Here is a 25629-nt window from a genome sequence, read left to right as displayed (position 1 = left end):
CTATCAAATTTTCACGAATCACGGTGCAGGAATAATATTAGAATTATCTACTTTATAATTTATATTTTTGTAGGTATACAAGCACATAGCCAATGAAGTCGTCGTGGCCTAAAGGATAAGACGTCCGGTGCACTAGTATCTAGCGATGCAACGGTGTTCGAATCCCGCAGACGGGTACCAATTTTTCTAATGTAATACGTACTTAACAAATATTCACGATTTACTTACACGGTGAAGGAATAACATCGTGTAATAAAAATCAAACCCGCAAAATTATAATTTGCGTAATCACTCGTGGTAGGATGACTTGTAGACCCGCAGCGTTAGTTACTACCACCCTGTCTATTTTTGCCGTGAAGTAATAATGCTTGAATGGTGGGCAAGCCGTTATACTGCAATACCGAGGTACTTAGATCCATGTCTCAATGTGGGTGGCGGCATTTACGTTGTTGATGTCTCTGGGATCCGATAACTACATAGCACCGTGGACCGTGAGATCATGGACCCATCAAACAAAACAATCAGCACATCATCAGTCGTGTTGAAGACTCTGTCTGCCTTTGAAGATAGTAAATACTTTTTAGATGTTGCTTTGTATGTTATGGAAGAAACAGAAACTGATGAAGAAGCAACAAACTCTCTAAGCAATAAATTTTACTGACACAATCGTAACATAGATTTAATTTTGGACAACAATTTTGAAGTGCGTAGTTAGAAGATAGGAACAACTTCATAAATAAGTTCTAAGAGAGCTATATAATTAGATACAGATACTATTTCAAATTGAAAGGGTAGAATAAAATAATAGGATGTCTTCAACGACGCTACTGAATTTGGGAACACACTTAAAATGGTTTTATAGGGACCATGCTTTAGGAATAAGTTCTCCGGCTAGTTTGCAATAGATAGACCGTTACCCCTTGGCCACAGCCGAGAGCGGTGCGAATTGCGGTGCGTCGTGAGGCGCGGCAAGCGGGAGCGGCGAAAACAAATGGTAGACAACCTATGAAGTATGCCACAGCTACTGGCGGTGCATTTTGCGGTGCGTTGCGAGGCGCGGTGAGAGGCGCGTGACATCTGGCGGCGACGAGCTGCGCCATGTGCGAGTGAAACAAATGTACTAGACAATATGGAGGCGGCCACAGTTCAGAGCGGCGCGCGCGGCGGTGTCGGTGGACGCATTGAGGCATCGCGCGACCGAAACAAATCATTTTGTTTTTACCGCGCGTTGAGCTAATAAAATATAATGGATGTGGAACAATTCATTAGTGAAATACTGAGTAGACCAGAAATATGGATGTCAAAACATCCACATCATAAATATAGGCATGTTATAAAAAAATGTTGGACGAAATAAAACAACAATTTCTGGTACTAATGGTTTCCTAGATACTCTTGGATAGGATTATTGAAATAAAATTTGAAATTTGAATTGATTTCGTATTCTAGATGCTTGAACCGTTGCTCGATTATTCCGTCTTGATCTGCGTACGCTATTGTGAATATTGGAATTGAATTTGTTCCGCATTTAAACCACCCGGTGGATATGGGCGCATCAAATAATTTTTAAGAGGATAGGCTTTATCAGCAATTAACACGTATGGTAAATTGAGATTTGAACCTGGTAATCTCTGTGAAGGTTGAATCTATTAATAATCTATTTATCGGGATAGTTCTTATATTCCTAATATAATACCTAGTAAATAAGGTGAAATTCGCCAAGTTCTCTCTTTTTCTAACTGGGTGCGCTCCTATTCTTGATTGAATAATATCTTCAGCTAAGAACGCACTTATTTCAAGGTAATATCGTGCCACTTTTGAAAGGTAAATTTGATAGGGATTTCTAAATACGTGCACGTCTGACGCCGCCGCCGTCGCAACTAGTCTAGCTGTGGCATACCCCCGCAAATAGCGCCGCTCGCCGCGCCTCGCAACGCACCGCAAAACGCACCGCCAGTAGCTGTGGCCAGGCCCTTATAAATCATTGTCTATTGAAAGTAAACAATACGGTGAGCTCAGAACGAATGACCGTTCTAGCTTCGATATCTACGCTATATGAGCATACAAGGACGTAATATTGGAGTTGTAATAAAGGCCATTTTCAGATTTATTTTAATTAGTTTTAAGAAATCGGTTTAACCCTAAAGATAGTTATGACTTAGATATCCGCACCGCGATGTTTCGTAGCGTGAACTTTGCGTAAGAGCGTGCTAGTAGCCCTCCTACTCCGATCTGATAGCAAATTGACGGGCGAAGCAGCTGCCCCAATCAGGTCTCCTTCGGAGGTGCTCTGGCAGTATTTAGCAAATCTCACCCCTCCCAGCCGAGCCCGAGCTCAACCACCTGTCCTGGTCAAACTGAAAAGACCTTCGGGCTACCAGTAATTCGTTTACCATAAAAAATCCTCCTCACTATTTTATTATGACGTACGTACCTACATACTGATTTCACGTTAATGTCATAGAGTAGGTACATGAAATTCTTCTTCTTCTCAATTGTGTCACTCTTGACAGAGTGGTCGTGATCGTCATGTAGTGTTGGAAGGGGCAGACTTGATGCGTCTCACGATGTCGCGCCATTTCTCCCTGCTCGAGGCCATTGTACTGCACTCATTTAGGGGACCTCCCACTGCAGTTTTAATTTGGTCGGTCCACCGCATTGGTGGCCTCCCGCGCGGTCTTGTATCATCAACGCTTCCCTGTACAACGAGGCGTTCTATGGACCGGCCATCTCGTCGCGAAACCTATCCGAAGAAATCCACCATTCGAGACTGTGCTCTATACTTATATATAGCAAATAGACGCTGCTTGATGCCGAGTTCCTGAAGTACCGAGATATTTGTACGAAAGTCGGTCCACGAAACTCCAAGCATTCTTCTCCAGCACCACATTTCCAGAGCGCCTATTACATGAAATATTATGTTCACAGATCTTTCTGGTTGGCCTGTCTATACTAATATTATAAAGAGGAAAGATTTGTTTGTTTGTTTGTTTCGAATAGGCTCCGAAACTACTGGACCGATTTGAAAAATTATTTTTCCATTAGAAGCCGACATTGTCCCTGATGAACATAGGCTACTTTTTAAAAAAAAAAAAAAAATTAATTTTTTTGGTTTCATGTGTGTTTTAATGTTTCCGAAGCGAAGCGAGGGCGGGTCGCTAGTTAAAAATAATTTAAGTTGTTAATTTTATTGCAATAATTTATATTTTTTATATTTTTAAAGTAAAAAAAAAGATCATTCTAAATGTTTCGGGACATCAGTTTTCCTTTTTTTATAGCTTAGATGGGTGGACGAGCTCACTGCCCACCTGGTGTTAAGTGGTAGCCGGAGCCCATAGAGATCTACAAGTAAATGCCGCCTCCCCCCTCGAGACATGAGTTGTAAGGTTTGAGTTTCTTTTTTTATTTTTTATTTTTTTTTATTGCTTAGATGTGTGGACGAGCTCACAGCCCACCTGGTGTTAAGTGGTAACTGGAGCCTATATACATCTACAACGTAAATGCGCCACACACCTTGAGATATAAGTTCTAAGGTATCAGTATAGTTACAATGGCTACTCCACCCTTCAACCGAAACGCATTACTGCTTCACGGCAGAAATAGGCGAGGCAGTGGTACCTACCCGTGCGGACTCACAAAAGGTCCTACCACCAGTTTTAACAGCACAACGGCTGCTCCACCCTTCAAACCGAAACATATTACTGCTTCACGGTAGAAATAGGCGAAGTGGTGGTTGGTGCGGACCTGCAAGATGTCCAACCAGTAGCAATGACGCAAATTATACTTTTGCGGGTTTGATTTTATTACACAATGTTATTCCTTCACCGTGGAAGTCAATCGTGAACAATTGTAGAAAAATATAACAGTTTAACTTAAACTAGATAAAAAATTGTTGTACCATAATTTTATAAGGGATAATTTCACATTTTGAAAAATTACGGCATTTGGCATTTCCAGTATTCGTGATTTTCAGCCACTTTTGAATATACTATCATCATTTTCGGATTCTCGGTCGAGTAAATGTAAGCCGCAATTATATAAGCCAAAGTATGGAAGCGGGCACATTTAGTGTTAAAGGAGGTTTTATCGGATAGGAGGGTTATTAGTTCGGTTCTTTCGCCGATAAACCTGAAAAAGTAGACGAATTCGAGGGCTCAGCCGTGAGATGACCTAATATACCAGGGTTTTTCAGGTTGGTTGCCTCTCTTTGGATGTAATAAAAGTCACAAGTATTAATATCCATATAAACAGCCGCTTTCTCTGCTGTTTCAATGATTTTCCAGACGCGTTTAGGGCAGCGAATAAAGCAAACCGTTATGATATTAAAAGATAAACAATGTAATCATCAGGTGTCTATCTTCATTCTTTATGGTCCTAAAATCGACATTTCAAGTGCAATTTCGTATAGACGCTCCATGTGTGTTCAGCAAGCAACATTAGTCATCTGTCACAGTAACCCTTCAGACAAAGACAAACATTTTATGGACCCGACTGGATAAATATTATTTTCAAAGCTATGAATTGCCAGCGGAATGATGTTTGGAAGTTTTTAGAAAGAAAAAAATATATGGTTATTTTTAATACATAATAATATTATGCTAATCTATCGTTCTAAAAAAAAATCGTATAATCTGAATCTGAATCTTTCCTGAATCGTATAATCTGAATCTGAATCTTTCCTGAATTATAAAATTCCTTTTCCTGAATTAAAAATAATTCAATTTTTAATTCAGGAAAAGGATTGCCGTTTCGCTCTAACTAACACTAAAACTATGAACTACGTAATTTAATTGAAACAACTTGTATGCCACCACATTATGCCACCATGTAACCGCCAAACATTGTTGGTAGTATGACAAAAAATTAAAGTACCAACCAAAAATACTCCAACTTTTAATCCATTCCAAGCTTAGAAAAACATTTGGTAAAACTTCTCGGGCGTCACTTTTCTCACGTTCTTGGTACTAGATATTAGATATATTCCCTACAATAACATGTACCAGATACCAATAAAATTCGTATGAATGACATAGGGAGGTAAACAGGACAAACAAGCAAGGTTACGTTTTAAAAATTTTACTCAAGGCTTTAATCACAAAATATAGCACCAGAATTTTACCCGAAACTTACAAACAATCAACTTAAAATATAGGCCATGTCTTCAGACATCACGTAGCATCTAAATGGTATTTAAAAAATTCAAACAAAGTAACTTTCTGAAACTCATTATGAAAACAGCTTACCTCAATTTTCCGGACATTTCAGTCTAATGTGCGCTACTAAAACTTTTAAAACAACAGGCCTGTTAGAAAATCAATTTCCATGGTCTATAGGTTTTGCGCGTAGCTTGGTTCACATGAAAAATGGCGAAGTATTTTGTTTGTTTGAAATGGTTAGATGGTTGATTTGTTTTGCAACGAAAAGATGAGGCACCTTACATCTTTTCATGTTTTTCACACTACTTATTGCTGATTTTTATGTTACGTATTGTTATTTCTTCATCATGGCGGAAATATGTATCAAATTCATTCGAATAAATGTTTAAATATGAAAAGGGCTGTCTGTCAGTGACTTTGACGTAGTTCAACATGCATATAGTTTAAACCTTAAAAAATTGACTAACCACTTATCATCCCACTACTGCTAAAAATGATGAAGTCCACGCGGGCGATGCTGTGGGTGGAAATAAGCACTCAAAACTTTATCAACTCATAAAAGAATCTCTGTTTTGAATAGACAATAATAACATCTATAGCTAATTTTCAAGTCTTTATGTTCTATGGAAATTATTTCAATTACAAACTTTAAAAATTTAAATAAAGGCGCCTTTTATAAAAAAACATAGGAAAATAACAATATGAAGTTACGTTGGACCGTACGTAAACCTCAAAACACTCAGAAACAAAGTTGGGGGTGAGAGGCAGTGCAAGAGTTTTTATTATCTTAATAAAAAGCGTGCGCGCAAACTTGGGGTTATTTTTAACGGGCAATATTTCGATATGGCGTTTCCTGGGTGTCCCCGAGTGGATTTAAGTTTGGTAATTAAAAGTTGCGGCTCGTTACACTCACACTCGCTTGTTATGGAGTGGGCCAATTTGCCGCGGTGTGTTGCGTTGCGTTTTCTGAGGCAAAGTCTATTCATGGTTCAGACTTCTCTAAATAATGTGAGCTAGATTGGTTCAAATTATTCATTTCTAGCTACGGTTATAAAACGTAGAGAATTTATTTTAGAATTAAAAATAGACAAATATGTGGACTATATAGAACGTACATATTTATATTTTCTCTCGATTCTTATTATTTAAATGGGTATCTAAAAGCCATCATAAGAAATAATATTATTACTTGACATCTTAAGTTCACGACAGCACGCGGACTCGAGCCAAAAGCAATAACCGTTCAGATGTAAAGTTTTCAAATTTTTGTCAAGTCACATAGGCTGAAATAGCACTTAACCTTAATGGGGGGTGCCATTAATTTCCCGAGAGATGCCTTAAAGCTTTTGTCGTTGAAAAAATTGCCAATGAATAGCCCAGGCGCGGTGGAGTCAACGGTTTTTTTCACTAATTCCACGTCAATACAAGCCCGAATGAATGAGTAAGCTCTTTCAAAGGTTATCGTGCGGTAAACATTTCAATTATGATAGGAAGAGTTCGACTGCTATATTTACGATTCGTTTCTAAGTACATTATGCGGTATTTGTTACTGCTATGGAAATTTTTTGAATACACTTAAGACGAATTAGTACTACTCATCATATTTAAAAATTGCATGCGGGTATATTATTAAGTCGAAAAATAATATACAAGACATTTTGCATTCGTTGAATATTGTTAAGTGAAAAAAATATATTGTAATCTGTCTTTAATAATTATAATGTAAATGTGTTGATTTCATTAATATTTTGACGTGACAACGTCTAATAATTCGATGGAGCCGGCTACACGCACGAAAAACATGACTCATGCGGCGTTACCTCGCTCTGAGGCGTTCCATTTAAGGCTTGAAGTGCAAGCGAGAGCGCGCAATGAGCGACAAAGAGGCACAATCGGCCTCCGCGTTCGGCAGCGTTCGACATCTGTCTCTCTCCTACTTGAGTGAGCGATGAATTGTATTTATGCGTACAAATAAATGTAACTTGATCAATTCAATAGTGATTTTCATTAACCTCCTTCTCTATATCCATACAAAATATCTATCAAACAAATAAAATTAAAATTTTCTTTTGAAAAATGAAACCATTCCATCAGTATTTTCTTATGACGTTGTCACGTTCAACTATCGTCAGTAAACCGACTTTACAGACAACCCATATTTTTAAATTTCGTCATTGTTTTTGGTCCAAGTTCTATTTAATTCGAAATCCTGTAAATTTTACACGTAAAAGTCGCCAAACTCCACTCGAACTTTACAAGTTCCTTTTTTGACGATTCATCAAACCTTATCTGTACTAAAGAAGGAGCCCAAGTTTTATTTCCCAGGAACCATCTATTCGGGTCTGTTCAATTGGAAAATTATTCATCAAATCAATACGATGAGACTCCGATGCCAGGGACAAGATAAAAAAGACCCAGTAATTGGCCCCTTGCATAGTGACAGACTGTCCTTAAGAAATTGAATCTTTCCTGTTTCATCTTTATCTTAAGTTTCACAATGGTGTTCGTGAATAATTCAAGAATTTTCTGTTTTACATTTCTTTGAAAATGTAAAGTGAGTTAAATATTATTATATTATTGTTGTTTAGATTAATAAGAAGGAAAATATTCGTGTGGCTAACACAAATGTAAAGTACGTTCTTAAGCTAAATGCGTGTTATCGTTGGACCGCAAATTCCATTACTATATTTTTGAAGTTTAAAAGCATAAGTTTACATGTTTTATAATCAAGGCAATAAATAAATTGATTGTGCTTATCACTTGGTAGCCATTACTCGTTGAAAACACAACATTGAGGCTGCTGACGTCCTTGAGCGACTATGATCATTATATAGGTTGTCTGTAAAAGCCAATATAAATACATTTATGGGTTTACAGTTGTTTTGCTTTGCTTCACTTATTTTTCGCGTATTTGCTATGATTATCGTTCGGATTGAAAATTGTTACTTCAACCGCTTTTGCGATATACTCGTATGCAACATTTTTCTGAGAATCAACTATTTCAGTGAAGCGGTCACTCCGTGATTAAATTCATGTTCGAATTCCCATAGGTATTCTAACCCGGAAGTGGTTTACCGACCATCTTAGTTTACCTAGTTCGGTAACCTACCCATATTTTTTGTTTGGTATTTCGTTGATTTGCTTCGCCATTCGTAATTTTGAATTCAGGGCGTCGCGTCGTTATGATCCAGTTAAAACTGGTTCGTTAGCGAAACTCGGTTAGCGACAGTTATACTCTGATTGTCGACGAAAGTGAGAACTTTCAGAGGATTCGGTATTCACTTCGTTATCTTACTAGTCTTATGAGATATTTGGTGATCGCGGCAAAATTTTACTACGTATTGTCCATCTATTACCCTGTAGTTACCTACTGGGGTCTATAGGCATTATAGCGTGAATTCCGATAATAACCTTGGAATATGAGGTTATAATCTCAATTGTATTGTACAACGGTTGTCCTAGCCTTTCAGCCGGAATGCATGATTCCCATGATGCAGATTAGTGACCCCCACCCGTGCCGGCTTAAAATACGACTTAAAATAACTATATCGTTTTAATTACCTTATGAGGTCCATAAACTACTACTAGATTTATAGACTTGTTGACACGTAAAATACAAACCCGTATCATAGTAACCAAAATAAAAAAAAAAAAATCTTTCACAATTTTAATTTTATAAAATAGATAAGATAACAAGTATTATTTGGTTCGGCTTTTGATTAGCGCATCATGTCAAAAAGCATTATCAAGATGCCCCTTGAGTATTTTCTTATATAATATACTAGCGACCCGCCCTCGCTTCGCTTCGGAAACTGTAATTTATTATTAATTTCTCCACTATTTAATGGATGTAATACATATAAACCTTCCTCTTCAATCACTCTATCTATTAAACCGCATCAAAATCCGTTGCGTAATTTCAAATATTTAAGCATACATAGGGACAGACAGATATAGGGACAGAGAAAGCGACTTTGTTTTATACTATGTAGTGATTGATTGCTTAAAGGAGGAATCAACAAAATATAAATTTCAGAGGAAATAGTTCGCGAGTAAAAGATCTGGTACAGAACGCAAGCAAAGCGTTCCATGCTAATTACCGTAGCTTAAGTGTTAGTACTGCCGCTAACTTGAAAACGGGGGTGGCATACAAATGTGTTGGATTCAGTGTTACTGGGAATTAGGAAGTTACTGAATTGTCAGTATTGCAACAAATATAATATATATGTCGAAGTTCTATGCGAAATAAAATGGTTTCCAAATTATTTCAGGAACGGCGATGAAAATGCTAAGCCTTATACTCCCATAATAATTGAAACATGATTAATTAATGACGTAAATAATTCACACTAAATGTTCAGTATATCGATCGCATTTAGGGCATTTTGAAAACAATATTGTATATTTAGCCGCATAAAGTTTTTAATTTTTAGTCTACTCAAAATCAAGGGCCTGAGGTCTTATTTGAAAAGTAAAGTGGATTTTTTACTTAAGCATAAAGTTTTATACAATAAAAATGAATTAACATTGCAATGAAGACTGATAGGTTTTGAGGAAGCACTTCATTCTATGTAAAAAGTATTTTAATAATATGGAGGCCCTTATGATTACGCACCCCTATTTTGCCTAGTTTCCAGTTTGAATGAACCTTGATAACATGAACACGGATCTGACTTACATTTTCATGTCACGAATAAATTAGGCGCTCAGGTTCCGAGGTAGAGTTAGCAATTATTCTAATCGAATTGAGACTTTGACAATATGTCTTGAAGCGTGCGGAGCTACATTGCGGTTATTAGTGGTTTTTACTTATTCCGTAACCCCAGGTGTAAATCTATGAGTTTTCTGCATATCATAGCTCATGTATGTAGGATTGGTAAGAACGAAACGTATGAAAAGAGTGTGGAACGGAGCGTTAAGATGTGAGTGAGAGAAAACGATAAGAAATGGAGAAGAGAAGGACAGAGAAAAGGAAGATAGTGAAGACGATTGAATGAGCAAATCGTAAAAAAAGATGTCAAATAATTTTTAATTATTATACTTATATAACAGAAGATTTGAGAAAAGAACAATTAAAGTGCAAACAAGAAATAGTCTGTTTTTATATCCCATGGTCCCAATTCTACACCTGTGGAATAAAAATATACGTTTTATGATCTTGATTATTGAAGAGAATTTGATACAATTTTACAAGAAACTTACTGGTGGTAGGACCTCTTGTGAGTCCGCGCGGGTAGGTACCACCGCCCTGCCTATTTCTGCCGTGAAGCAGTAATGCGTTTCGGTTTGAAAGGTGAGGCAGCCGTTGTAACTTTACTGAGATCTTAGAACTTATATCTCAAGGTGGGTGGCGCATTTACGTTGTAGATGTCCATGGGCTCCAGTAACCACTTAACACTAGGTCGGCTGTGAGCTCGTCCATCCATCTAAGCAATAAAAAAAAAGCTTGCCAATGAAATAACTCATGAAGAAATTATACACTTTTGTAGATACACATTTACGAGCGCGAGATACGCGACCCACCTGATGGTGAGTGGCTCATGGACCTCCACAGCATAGCCTAGTCACTTTCTACCGCAATATGTAAAGACTATCCCCACCTTTCAAACTGGAACGATTAAAAATAGGCAGGATGGTGGTACACATACGTGCGGTCTTACAAGCCGTTTAACCACCACCAATAAATTCTATAATATTAACACGTCTGTTCAAAAAGATTTAATACGTGGATTGCCATGTAGGTCACCGGTGATCTACGTGACCCACAGAAGTAATTATATCGATTTCTCTCTTCGGTCTTCTCGCTAAGGACCATCTAGCCGACTGTGAGAAAGACGAATCCGAAGATACCAAGAATTAATCTAATTCTAAGAGAACTAAAAGACTAAAACAGTAACAAACGAAAGAAGGCACAGTTAGGCAATCCAGGCGCTTAGTAACAGAAATCGAGAAAATTACTACATGGCTGACAACGTGTTAAAAGAAATCGTTTTTCACAGTAAGCCACAGTAACAAATGCCCATTTTTTAAATGTTCAATTTTGTTCAGGCTTACAGACCGTGTGGGTGTTATTCTTAATTGAGTAAGTGCTTCGTCGCTAGTCACTAGAGATTCGAAGGTAATACGAAAATTGGTAAAATTTTGTCACATTTAATTCGTTTTACTACAGTAATAAAAACTTATTACTCTCACGGGGATTGTTGTGGTTTTATGAAATTACTATTTGGAGAGCCTCATCGGACCCTGTACGTAACTAAAGCATTATTACTTCAACTTAATATTTTGAAATAAATGCCCTTATAATTTTTAAGGCATTTTTTTTCATTAGATGTCAACGACTTGTGAGTGTCTCGGGAATTGCTGACATCTAGAAGGTGATCATTAACCAGTCGAGTGTTCATATGCTTACAAAGGCAACAAATATAAGATCAAATGATAGGTGGGTAAAAGAACTCATAGTGATGATGTTATGTTACTGGAGTTCTTTCAGGTCACATCGTGAATGCTGCCACAGAGGTTTCAACCGTATAATAACTGCCCCAGCCTTGATAGTGGAATGCGTGACTTCTTCCCTGCAGTAACATACAGGCGAATGCTAGTCAAAGTTTTAAACGAGAAATAATAAAAAACGACTTAGTAGACATGCCGTAAAAAAGCATTCCTGCGGTATGTATTAAATTATTACGTCGATTTAAATAGTACGTTACTTATTTCAATTAAAACTTAGGGATTCCCTGTAAAATTTTCAGGGAGCACACGTCCCTTGTGACACCTTGATTTCCTTACATTTTTTATTAATTTTGAGGTCACGGGATGTGAATGTTTGCTTAACTTGATCACTTAACCTTGACCTACAAAGCTGTGTTGTAATAGAAAAATAACGAGCAGAATTTCACCAACAAGAACCACCACTTCATCTACCACGGGAATGGATCATAAAGGACATCTACTCAAGAATATAGACGTGACAGGCCGTTGTGTCTACTACCTTTTTCTTGTTCAATAATATAATAGATTTCAGAAAGGCTTGTTAAGTAAATACTACCAGTTTTTTCCCGTAACATAATGAAAACAATTTTCTGTCTTCGATTTAACAGAAACAGATTTATTCACTTGATGGACTGTGCGTTCAGGCACATCCGGGAAATTCATTTCCGGTCACGTGCTTATCCTCGTTATAAGTCGTGATTCTACATAATATCTGTCAATAAATATAGCGACAAAAATACAAGTTACATCTCCGTTCGGAGCAGGATGGCTTCCGAGAGGGCCGCTCAACAGTAGACGCGATCCTTCGCGTGCGGGCCCTCTCGGAGGAAGCCGTCTCCAGGGATGGGGTGGCTTTGGCGGTGTTGCTCGACATCGCCAATGCGTTTAACACCCTGCCCTGGTCCGTGATAGGGGGGGCGCTGGAACGACATGGAGTGCCTCCCTACCTCCGCCGGCTGGTGGGTTCCTACTTGGAGGACAGATCGGTCACGTGTACCGGACACGGTGGGATCCTGCACCGGTTCCCGGTCGTACGCGGTGTTCCACAGGGGTCGGTGCTCGGCCCTCTTTTGTGGAATATCGGGTATGACTGGGTGCTAAGGGGTGCCCTCCTCCCGGGCCTGAGCGTAATCTGTTACGCAGACGACACGTTAGTCGTGGCCCGAGGGGGGGAGTTTTTCTGAGTCTGCCCGTCTTGCTACCGCTGGGGTGGCGCATGTCGTCGGCAAAATCAGGAGATTGGGCCTCGACGTGGCGCTCAGTAAATCCGAGGCCATGTGGTTCCACAGGCCCCGGAGAGTGCCACCTGTCGATGCCCATATCGTGGTTGGAGGCGTCCGTATCGGGGTCGGGGTGCAGTTGAAGTACCTCGGCCTCATCCTGGACAGTCGTGGGACCTTCCGTGCTCACTTTCAGAACCTGGTCCCTCGTTTGTTGGGGGTGGCCGGCGCGTTAAGCCGGCTTCTGCCCAACGTCGGGGGGCCTGACCAGGTGACGCGCCATCTCTATACGGGGGTGGTGCGATTAATGGCCCTATACGGGGCACCTGTGTGGGGCCAGTCCCTGGCCGCGGGGGTGGCAAAGCTGCTGCAATGGCCGCAACGCACCATCGCGGTCAGGGTCATCCGTGGTTATCGCACCATCTCCTTTGAGGCGGCGTGTGTACTGGCTGGGACGCCGCCTTGGATTCTGGAAGCGGAGGCGCTCGCTGCTGACTATCAGTGGCGGGCTGACCTTCGTGCCCGGGGCGTGGCGCGTCCCAGCCCCAGTGTGGTCAGAGCACGGAGGGCCCAATCTCGGCGGTCCGTGCTGGAGTCATGGTCCAGACGGCTGGCTGATCCTTCGGCCGGTCGTAGGACCGTCGAGGCGATTCGCCCGGTCCTTGTGGATTGGGTGAACCGTGACAGAGGACGCCTCACTTTCCGACTCACGCAGGTGCTCACTGGGCATGGTTGCTTCGGTGAGTTCCTGCACCGGATCGGAGCCGAGCCGACGGCAGAGTGCCACCATTGTGGTTGCGACTTGGACACGGCGGTCGTGGTCGGCACTGGTGGTCGTGGCGCCGACGACCGCCGGTCCGGCGTCCCGAGGGGGAGGGTGATGGGAGAGATGTGCTCCGCACTAAACGCTTCACTTTCCCCCCTCTGCCTCTTCATGAGTTCTGTCTCATGCGAGGTTTGGACGTTGGTTGTTGAGCGACAGGAGGTTTTAGTCAGTTCGACTCTGACATGCCCCGCCCTCCATCCCCAGTGGAGTGCGGAAGTCCGGCGATTTCCTCCTGACAAAAAAAAAAAAACTCCGTTATTTCATTAATAAATTCCTTGTTTCGTGACGTATTGAAAAAAAGGGGGAAGTGAGTTGACCGCGTTCACTTAGTAGGTAAAATGGCGTAACGTGATCCAGTAGCGGTTATTACCTTCTCCATTACCTACTTTCTTTATTTCTTCTGCGAATTTATTATAAATAAATAAATAACTGGGAACAAATCACGCTCGGTCATCCGGGCCCAATTTAGGATTCCATGTGTTATGAGTACCATATACTGACAAACATACATATAGTAAGTTAAATATATATATACACATATAGATAATAAGCAACCAGACAAGGAGCAAAAAATGTTTGCCCGATGTGAGAATCGAACCTATGACCTTCGGCGAAACGGTCAGGGGCGCTAAATAGTTCTCCACCAAGTCCGATCCGGAGTATACGGTTCGCTTTGTTGAGTGGGATATCCGTTGTATAATAATTAAGACTCCTCATCCATAAAAACTCATACCATAAGCGGGTGTTTCCCGAGCTCTATGACATGTCCTTCTTCAAACGAGGCTTGTGGAGACTATTAAACGGTAGGCAGCGGCTTGGCTCTACCCTTGGCATTGCTGACGTCCATGAGTGACGGTAGCCACTCACCATCAGGTGGGCCCTATGCTAGTCTGCCTATACGGCAAAAAAAAATAAAAAAAAGTCATTCATCTATTTATAGGCAACTAGTATTCAATCGTCGAGTTCGTTCTTTCAATGAAACTAACTGAGCTTCCAAAGTACTGCTTCGAGTATCTTCAAAACACGTTAACTATATTTTAAGTTACCCCCTACTATGGTGGGCCACCATCCGAGGGCACGTGGATGGGACAAAAATCGCATACCTCGTAAATATAACAAATCGTTATTTATGTCACGGGGGTGCAGAGTGCCACTCTAATATGCATTGCTGACATATTATATGTATGTTGCTAATAATTTGATTTACTCGGATAATGGCAGTATTATTTATAGCTGTCAACTTCCCCCTGCAGGGAAGACGGAGTCGTTGTTATGTTTGAAAAACGCCTTTTGTCTTTCGAATTTGGGAACAATGTTGTTTTCTTTCAACTGCTTAACTATATTACAAGCGAGTATTAAATTTTCCCATATTTTCCTTAAAGATATGACGATACTTTAAATGGCATCCTCAAGTAGATGCGAACGTGTTTTTAAATATTTGTTTTTTCTGACCTACAGATGCTTTTTTAATCGAATTCAAATTATTAATCAACTCCAAATATTTCCTTAAAACTACATTACCTACTGAAGAGTTTAAGTAAAAGGAATAGAAGAAAGATTATCAGTCTTTCCAATGGTATTTTCGATGCTCCAATCAAAAATGAAGCCTTCTGTCATCAAGACATCGTAATGGTGCATTCATAATTTTACGGTTACAACTTCAAAAGAATTATCACCCCACGCGACAAGTACCGCGCGGGGACCTTAAACATTCAAAGGGCTCGCAGCCTCCGATCTTGATTTGTACGTAGCGCGTAATAAAAATATGAGAAATCCCTACACACCCACGATATATTACTGCCTGCGGAAACATAAAAACTTCGTGAAGCGTGAATCAGTAGTTTGTTCGGGGTTCTGCACTTTAAGTCGTAAGTAGCTTTAATTAGGCTCATTTAATTTTCATTGACTACTTGACTCGTAATCTTAAATTAAATAGAGTAAAATATTCGAGGTGATAAATTAAAAAGGGCTTCTTGCTGAAATCGATTTCTCAAAGTCACTCATTAGAATTAACAAAACACATCTTGTTTTTGATATTGTCTTCGGCTATTTCATTTATCGAAGTCAAAAATGTGTGATAACGCAATTTAATTCAAACAGAACCCTATGGACATCGACGAGCGTAATTCTGGAGTAGCTTAGCACGAGGGCGTATCGCGTTCAAATACAGGATGTTTACTTTCCGCTATCTCTAGATAAATGTTTAAGAACCGAACTTAAGGGGGATGCGGTCGAGTTTCCCTTTGCTTTGTTCCTAAGCAATTACTGGTTTCGGTCTGATTTACTGCCTACTTTGGTGTACACGGTTATGTGCGAAGTTTAATTTAAGCAAAAACTCGGAAAATACAACAATTTTGGATCTTAATAATATAACTAGAGATATTTTATTATAATACCCATCAATTTATTTCAAAATTAATTACTTTGCATGAATAAGATGGCAGTAAAAATGTTCTTCAGTAGGTATTTCAGTAGGTAGGTTTTTCAGTAGTATATACGTTTTCGGTAGGTAGCATGTGTAACTCAATTAAAACGAAATGGTGCGCGGGGTCAACGGTCTCAATGGAACGCGAAATGCGACTTTGCATTCTATTGCGGGCTTACGATTCGCGATATAAACTTACATAGTTACTTAATTATGTATTGTTACTTAATTTGTATTTGTTGTAATTTTCTTTAGGCTAGTAGTTTATTTTTGTTTCGACTTCGCGAATATTCTTTTATATTCTATATATAAAATAGTAATCAAATCTAAATTAGCATCTTGAACTCTTATATTAGTCCGCAATCTACTTCTGTCGCGAAGAAACCGAAAGCTACGGCTTAAAGATTATTGAATATTTATTCTAGTGTATCCAATGAGGTAAGCTGTAGAATGTTTACCAAAAAAAAATTATCAATGGTTCTTTCAGTAAGATAAAACTATCGATTTGCATGTATGAAGTAAGTATAATTAAACAAATATGTATCATTATTGCCATAACAGACTTTAAGCTTTCTGAACTGACTTCAATGCGTGGCATGCACTCGGAACATTTTTTTTATTTTTTTCATTGCTTAGATGGGTGGACGAACTCACAGCCCACCTGGTGTTAAGTGGTTACTGGAGCCCATATAGATCTACAACGTAAATGAGCCACCCACCTTGAGATATAGGTTCTAAGGTCTCAGGTATAGTTACAACGGCTGCCCCACCCTTCAAGCCGAAACGCATTACTGCTTCACGGCAGAAATAGCTTATTAGATATACAGATAGATATACAATAAATCCCATTGTTATTTTTACAATCTCGTGTATTGTTGAAATAAAACTAACGCTCTATCTTATGGTCGCGTACATCGTAAAGTTTCTTTTGTATCATATGTCTGTTTTTACTGTCTGAAAATTTACGACGCCCCTTTGAATGTCTCTTGCGTTCTAGAGATAGTACCACCAAATAACATTTGAGAGGATTTCTCCAAAAGAGTAGTCTTTTGAAAGACATAACCGTAGACAAAACAAATAATACTTACAGAGGTGAGTACTATTTTTTCAACGCTACATACTGTGTTTTATTATAGAACGATAAGTAATATAAGTTAATTATATATACAAAAAAGGACACGTAAAGCAAAAAAAAACTACATATGAAGAAGATTAAATGTAATTCAGAAAGAAAAAATACCGTATTCGTTTATTAGTTTTAAATGTAAATATCATGATTCCTATAGCATATCATCCTTAGCACTTAGTATCGTAGAGCATGGCCATTTAATGTCCAGTCAATTTCCTAAGTATCATCATTATCCTGCCCTTCTCCCAGTCACCTGGGGTCGGCGCATGGTTGCTCCTTCCATACTCTTCTATCATATACCATTTCTTCGCTCACTCCCCTCCTACCCATATCGTCTTTCACACAATCCATCCATTTCTTCTTAGGTCTACCTTTTCCTCTAAAAATTTCCAAAGTATGTTGACCATAAAATCTTTCTTCATAAATCACTGGAATAACGTAAGATGGCACGTGTGGGTATTGCTACTTTCTATTACGAAGAAAATTTGCTTTTAGAATAAATTGTTGAAATAAACTTTCACTATTCTGAAGATAAAATTTCAGCGAACTGTTTGTAATTTTTTTTAAATAAAACAATGCCATTCAATAAATCATAATCTACAAAACCTTTCCCATAGGAATTTGAGTGCTCTGTTTGAAATATAAAACATTGTGGTGGGTATGGGTAAATCGTTAGGAACAAAACCATATAAATCACAAGCCACGTTTATGAGTCAATTAACATCGCTGTAACCGAACTCATGAACGTAAAAAGAACAATTAAAATGGAAATGGCTTCGTTTTGTATTTTTTTACAAATAAATTTATTGCCAGCAAGATAGACTGCTTTACCCTTCGAAATGAAAAACTAGACATTTATAGCTTGTTTACGAGCCAACTCTTTACTAACCACGAACGGTGATGGCCGTGTTTTTATTCAACAACTTCCGTGCCATGAAATTTACGAGCCGAAATGCAAGGGAATTTCACGGAAATCATTTTACAGTAACATCAAAAACATTGTATATGAATAAAACATAATCGCGTCTTATTTGCAGAGTAAATGATACTAGATGATGACCGCTCGGTTTTTTTTTTTGATAACGCCATCTTGTTGTGTCTTTAAAGCGGTTAGTTGCCCTCAATTTAGAAAAATAGTATTATTATTCGACAATAGATGTCGGGAAGAGTTGGTTATTGAAAACCTGAATAAAACAAGATTTTCTGAAAATAAATCGTAGCTAGATCGATTTATCGCCCCCGAAATCCCCTTTATACTAAATTTTATGAAAATCGTTGTAGCCGTTTCCGAGATTCAGATTATGTATATACTAGCGACCCGCCCTCGCTTCGCTTCGGAAACATTAAAAACACACATGAAACAAAACAAAAAAATAAATAAAAAAAAGTAGCCTATGTTCATCAGGGACAATGTCAGCTTCTAATGGAAAAAGATTTTTTCAAATCGCTCCAGTAGTTTCGGAGCCTATTCGAAACAAACAAACAAACAAATCTTTCCTCTTTATAATATTAGTATAGATATAGATATAACCAATATATATATACAAAAATTGCTCGCTTAAAGGTATAATATGAAAGCACAAGAATGTTTCACGACCGTATCGAATTCGCGATGTCATAAAAATTGTGGAGGACAGGCGTGGATACTTATAAATATTCAAATTTATACAAGCACGGGGCCACGTGGGCAGGTGTGTTTGCATAAGTGAATCGAAGGAAGGCACGGACAACGAGCAGAATAATCCCGCCTCAATTCGATGAAAAAACCAAAATCAAAATTCATTCCGTTGACCTGGGGTCGATCGTAATTCCTGTAGAACCCCCGGAAACTATTTCTATTCCGAGGGGATCGTGGCCTCGGGCGAGCCGTTTCCTTGTTTCTAAACGTTTCCAAATATTTTCCTCTCCCAAGCTTTATTGCAACACACTTGTAGTGTAAAGTGACCAGTTTAATTGGCGAGGATTTCAGATTTGCGGTCGGAGTGCGTTAATTGTTTCATTCCACTGCCGCAGGTTGGGGTCGTGAAACGCTGATGCCCTTTTGCTGGTACACGTAATGGAACGAGTAATAAAACAAAATTTATGCAACCAAAAGAGTCAACACAATAAAAGTTCGAAGTAATAGAGCTGTAGCAATCTCAGTGCGATACAGAGCGCCGAGGGCGCGTTATCGTCCTTGGAACGGTAATGAGTGAGCGATAAGATCAGGCAGTCGGGAAGCGGGGGCGAATCGACTGATCTCAGACTGTGGCCAGATTAAATCTGTAGGAACTGGCCGCAACATTAACTAATGACGCTCCGGAGATGGGCTGTACTCCGATAGTCCTGATCCACTCGTTTGACTTCATTTAAAAGGGTCCTCAAGGTAATCAGCATTCGGGAGGTCGTAGTGTCGTATAAAAACTACGTACAGAGAGGTTTTAGTACAAGAGCTTTAGCCATTCTCATATGATATCTTATTTAACTACTTTCTCGAATTGGTACGGAAAATACATTTCATGAAATAGATGAAATATTTCAGAACGTAACACTTTCATTTTTCTTTCGCTTTATACCAGTCGAATCGTTACAAATAGCTGCAGCAAATTCGAAATAAATGAGCTACAAAAAATGGCCGATCTCGACTCGCCAGGGGTTCCCTTGTCAACTCAGTTTCTACAATAGGGAAATTCGTATCTACGCACAGAAAAGTCCCATTAAGGACTTCCACGGACCCGAATCGAGATTGAGATATGTATATTTTATTGTTATTTGAGGACTTTACGACTTGTCGAAATTGAAAGTACCTCCCTATTACGCGGATACAAAATTTGAATAAGTATCTCTGTTAAGCAGTTTGGAGCGTGAAATTTTCGCAGAAAGAGCCTACTTACGCAAATATCTCAACAGTCAAAATACTTGTACTACGAGAGGCCATAAAACGAATGGAATGGAAATAACGTGGTTTTAATTTTAAACAAAATCGGTGAAGTTAAGTATTCATTTTGATAAAGTCTTAATTACAACATTTTCTTGAACATCAAGTATAGTAATATAATTAAGGTACGCAGTTAATGTGTAAAATAATAACATTTGTATTTATATATTGATCGTGGGTGTCTGAACTTACAACTTATTTTGCTATTGGAGCCCAGAAATTATCATAAAGTTAATGTGAATATCTATCTGTCTTGAAAAATGAGATCTATGAAGTATACTCGTAGAATAACGGTTGTTTCGTTCATACAGGAACGCGTGACTGCTTCCCGACAAAAATAAAGAGGGCGGTGGTAACTACTCGTGTGGGTAGAGAAATACAAAAATGTATTGTGACCCAAAAATAATAATGATATTGACGAAATTAGAACAAACATATGATTATATGATTTGAATGAAGTATATGAAATATGATATATATGAAATCGTCGTGGCCTAAAGGATAAGGCGTCCAGTGCTTTCATGTTGAGTGATGCACCGGTGTTTGAATCCCAGGCGGGTACCAATTTTTCCGATGAAATACATATTCAACAAATGTTCACGATTGACTTCCACGGTGAAGGAATAACATCGTGTAATAAAAATCAAACCCACATAATTATAATTTGCATAATTACTGATGGTAGGACCTCTTATGAGTCCGCGCGGATAGGTACCACCGTCCTGCCTATTTCTGCCGTGAAGCAGTAATGCGTTTCGGTTTGAAGGGTGGGGCAGCTATTGTAACTATTTTTTTTTTTAAACCTATGCTGATAGCCTTGAGAGACTATTTCAGCTTCACCCTCATAATATATGTAATAATAAATAAATAAATATAAAGAATAAATAAATAAAAAGGCTATCATTTTGTAAAGTAGCACAAGTGAAAAAGTTGATTACGTAAAAGATATGTCTAGAAATTCCTCAAGATAAACAAAGGATTTTGATAATCATATTCTTCCAATTTCTTTAGTCTATATCTATACTAATATTATAAAGAGGAAAGATTGTGTTTGTTTGTTTCGAATAGGCTCCGAAACTACTGGACCGATTTGAAAAATTCTTTTTCCATTAGAAGCCGACATTGTCCCTGATGAACATAGGCTACTTTTTTTAATTTTTTTTTTATTTTTTTTTTTGTTTCATGTTTGTTTTAATGTTTCCGAAGCGAAGCGAGGGCGGGTCGCTAGTCCATAATATATCTCAACATCAGAGGAATCAAATCCATTTCCCAGTACTATATTTTACATAGCGGTCCGCTCCGGCTCCGCTCGGGTCTTTAACAAAAATTTCAACGATATTTGACGTTGTTTTATTTTTTTAAAATAAAAGATCACTTATTGCGGCATAACTATAATTAGTAAGGATCCCTAATTTAAAAAAAAATATTATTATAGCCTATGTCACTCGGTAGTAGTGTAGCTTCCAAACAGTGAAAGATTTTTTTTAAATCGGTTCAGTAGTTTCGGAGCCTATTCAATACAAACAAACAAATCTTTCTTATTTATAATATTATTAATATTAATATAGATAAAACCATTGTCATATTGTAATTGATTTTAGAACAATAAAATGTTTCTTAAAATGATTTAATAGACATAAATATATCTAATAAATAGAAGTAAGTATGTCTATTCGATCAATTGTAACATAAAATACACACGAATTTACGTTAGAGGGTATTAAAAAATAGATCCGAATGTTGACGTCAATATCTGTAATTTTAAATATTTTTGTATATGTAAAAATATGTAGGTCATTTAATAAATATCAATACCAACCCAATTATATTTGAATAGGCTTTACGTATGTAATTTTCCAACCGCAGCTAATAGCGAGCAATCAAAATAATTATTCCACAATGATAATGGTTTACTCCAGAAAATAATTTTATGTAATACAGTGTAATTTGTTAATGAATGAATGAATGAATGAATGAATGAATGAATGAATGAATGAATGAATGAATAAATGAATGAATGATTTATTTTATTTCGGACAACAATAAGTCCATATGTGTACATAGTATCATTGAAACATACTCAAAATTAACAAAACCAATCAAATAAAAAATATACATTTATTAATATTGGCGTTTATGTTTTGAATTAGTAACAGTTTTGATAAATACCGATACTGCCAACAAAAGTTAATGTTAATACTATATGAGGTGAATGAATGTCCTGCTCCTATTTTAATTAGAAAGCTTTTGCTCATTTTAAATTATAACATTAGTACATTTTCAGATTTAGTTTCTTCATCGACCTTTGGGACTGTGGAATATTATTTCTATTCTATCAGCCCACAGATGACCACTGCTGGACATAAGCCTCCCCCAAGCCTCGCCACAAAGATCGGTCCTGCGCTGCTTGCAATATACTGCTGCTGTGGAATATACTCCTCCAGTTTTCTCCAGGTTGTAGGACATATTTTTCTTCAAACGAGGCTTTGAGACACAAACAAAATACTTTCGAAGTTGTAACTATGGGCCTTGTAGACTATAATAATAATAATAATGTTTTTATTGCAAGTAACCATGACTCATATAAATTGTTAATAAGACTTAGACCTATGTTAGTAGTTATATTTACATCACAATGAATTACTGTCGTAACATCCCATGGGAGATGGTACCACAGCGACCCATGTATACACAGTCCAGCCTGCTTGCGATCATGCTCAGGATACTGTTGGAGCTGGCCCTCACTCTGCTTACCAGAGATGCACACCTCTTACGCATGGCAGCGTAAAAACAATCTATGTGCGCGTCTGCAAACATCCCTGATGCGCTACAAAAGCGGGGCAGCACCACCAGCACCCTAAACGCGTTATTATATTGAACACGGAGAGCGTTGTACGATCTTTGAGTATATCCAGCCCACAAGCTGCACGTGTAAAAGTTAGTACAGTAGGCCCTAAGGAGGGTGACCTTGACTTTAAGTGAACACCGTGCAAACCTGCGAGCTATCATGTTTGCTCTAACCGACAACGCTCTCCGCTCTCGTTCAATATCTTCATCATCTTTGAGATCAGGGGTCAACACATGGCCGAGATATTTAAATTTATAAACTCTTGTCAATGGCGTTCCGTTGAGTACAACGGAAGGTATTTTATTATGCGTCCCACCCCTGGTCTCAAAGACCATGATCTCCGACTTTTTACAGTTGTACACCAAACCGTGTGATTTGGCGTATCCCTCACACAAAGAAACAAGTTGCCTTAGGCCACAGATAGACGCGCTCAGCAGCACCATATCGTCTGCGTAGCTGATGTTGTTTACGCACACCCCGTCTATGAAACAACCAATCCTGGTCCTACTGAGCTCGCCGATCAGCTCGTTCATATACAGGTTGAAGAGCGTAGGCGAGCTCAACCCCCCTTGTCTTACCCCGCACTCCAACCTATACGGAAGAGACAAAGCCCCAGCCCATCGCACATTGTTGATCTAGTTCCCATACCAAAACTTGAGAATGTTGTTTATTTCCGTGGGTTGTTTAATATTTTCCAACTTTTTCCACAAGGGGTCATAGGAAACCAAATCAAACGCCTTGGACAGATCAAGAAAGCAGGCATAAACAGGTGTTCCTCGCCGCGTGTAAAAAGGGACTAAATGGGACTGTATCGTGTTACTCCCAAATCAAGTCATCTATAAATTCTGACTTTTTGTAGATTCGTTATTGGATTCAAACTTCTTCATCTGCAAATAAAACGCGAAGCGTATTAATAGTGAGTTCCAAGTTCATTACACCATAAAACGGACAGGAGATCCCGTAACTAATTAATCTAACCAATTTCGAGGTCGCTCTAATGGAGTTTTGTTGTGATCGAGGCTGTTGCCCATTTACCAAACATTGATCACGGGGACTGGACATGTGAGTTTCGCCTACTACAAAGGTAGTTATAAGTTTACACATATATTTAACTTGGGTTTTCATTTTGGATGACAGTTAATATCGACGCTTATGATTCTATCACTTTTTCATCTTCACTCAACATAATTGACATAACTATCTTTCATGAAAACTTCGTGATGATAAAATTTGTACCAAAATCGTACTTCACACTTTAACTTATATAGCCAGCTTATTCTTTGATTGTTGCCAAAATATAGCTGCTTCAAAACATCGCTAAAAACATAACAGCTGAAATCAGTAATACTCATAGTGGCTAATGAAAACAAGTAAGTAATTAAACATTTCGTACTTTATTAAGGTGCGTCCACATTTCGTCGGGCGATCAAAAATGTTTACACAGCTAATGAAACGCCTTGACATGACGTGGCACAGCATGGTTCAGCGTGGCGTAATTAAAATTGTGGTGAAACCGAGGGAGTGTCTGGTCGTTGCTCGCAAGATTTTCATTAATGACATTGAAAAAATAATTTAACTTATTTTCTATCTTTTAACTTATTTTAATGACTATTGTGTAGTGTAGTAAGTAGATAGCAACACTTTTAATAGTTTCATGGTATTTTCATCTTTTTTGACCCGTTTATATTGTCATTGTTATACGTAACACCTTTTCCCTTAATGGCAGATAAAAGATAACATTCATAAAATTGGTAGAAACCTATTTTTAAACCTATTTTAACAAACAGCCATCTCAAAAAGAGAATACTTAAAAAAATTAACCCTAATTATTTACGTAGATGACTTTTTCCTTTTGTATTTTTCTTCTCTACTCGAGGCAAACAACAAGAATAGGAACACAAAGAACGTGACCTTTCTTAATCAGGCCATTATCATTCACCAGCATTCTGTTTACTGCCTTCTGGCGGCGCTACGAAAATAAGAGAGTGGAAGTTAGAACACACCGTAGTGTAAACTTCAAAATAAAATATTTTTGTATTCGAAAGAAGAAAAAAAACGGTTTTCTCATAATTTATAAGTTTTAACCTAATTTTATTAATTTGGTGCTGAAGTGAAATGTATCATTTAGCATTTATTGATAATACGAGTAATTGTAATAGCCTTTTATTTTTCCATTGGGTTGAGTAGAACGTCGCACACAAATTGGAAAGTGATCGTCGCTACCAAACCCAAAATTAAGATTACAGTTTAAATTTCACTAGATTTCTTCTTTTTTTTCTTCTTCTGTCCCTGTTCGCGTTATCTGGGGTCGGGTCTCCTCACTCTACGGCGCCAAGTTGATCTGTCCTGGGTTGTCGGTTTTGGCAATTGGGCTTTCTTAAGGTCTCTCTCCATTTTTGACCACCAAGTCGATGGCGGGCGGCCTCTACCTCTCTTTTGTTCTGGCAAGCTTAATGCGATTTTCACTACATGGTTTTCGTTCCGTCTCATCATATGGCCATACCACCTAAGATGATTTTCCGTCATTTTGTCTGTGATTGATGCGACTTTAAAGCTCCCCCGTATGTATTCATTCCAAACTCTGTCCATTTCACTACGTTTCAATTTATTTATATTAAA

The 25629-nt window shown here is 38.4% G+C and overlaps 1 protein-coding gene across 1 annotated transcript; it reads right to left on the bottom strand.

The window, feature by feature from the left end:
• Nucleotides 1-22703: 22703 nt before the first annotated feature.
• On the bottom strand, nt 22704-25404 carry LOC149502492 (uncharacterized). The gene is made up of 2 exons (XM_089729368.1): nt 25333-25404; nt 22704-23645 (listed from the first exon to the last, which is right to left on the bottom strand). Exons 1-2 carry the CDS (start codon nt 25402-25404, stop codon nt 22803-22805), a joined length of 915 nt encoding a protein of 304 aa, XP_089585494.1. The 3' UTR covers nt 22704-22802.
• Between the last annotated feature and the right edge of the window lie 225 nt (nt 25405-25629).

Source organism: Bombyx mandarina, chromosome 08 (assembly GCF_030267445.1).
Source record: "Bombyx mandarina strain Sakado chromosome 08, ASM3026744v2".
In the NCBI taxonomy this organism is placed as follows: Eukaryota; Metazoa; Arthropoda; class Insecta; order Lepidoptera; family Bombycidae; genus Bombyx; species Bombyx mandarina.
The sequence above is the reverse complement of the archived record's forward strand: the minus strand, read 5'-3'. Positions and strand labels throughout refer to the sequence as shown.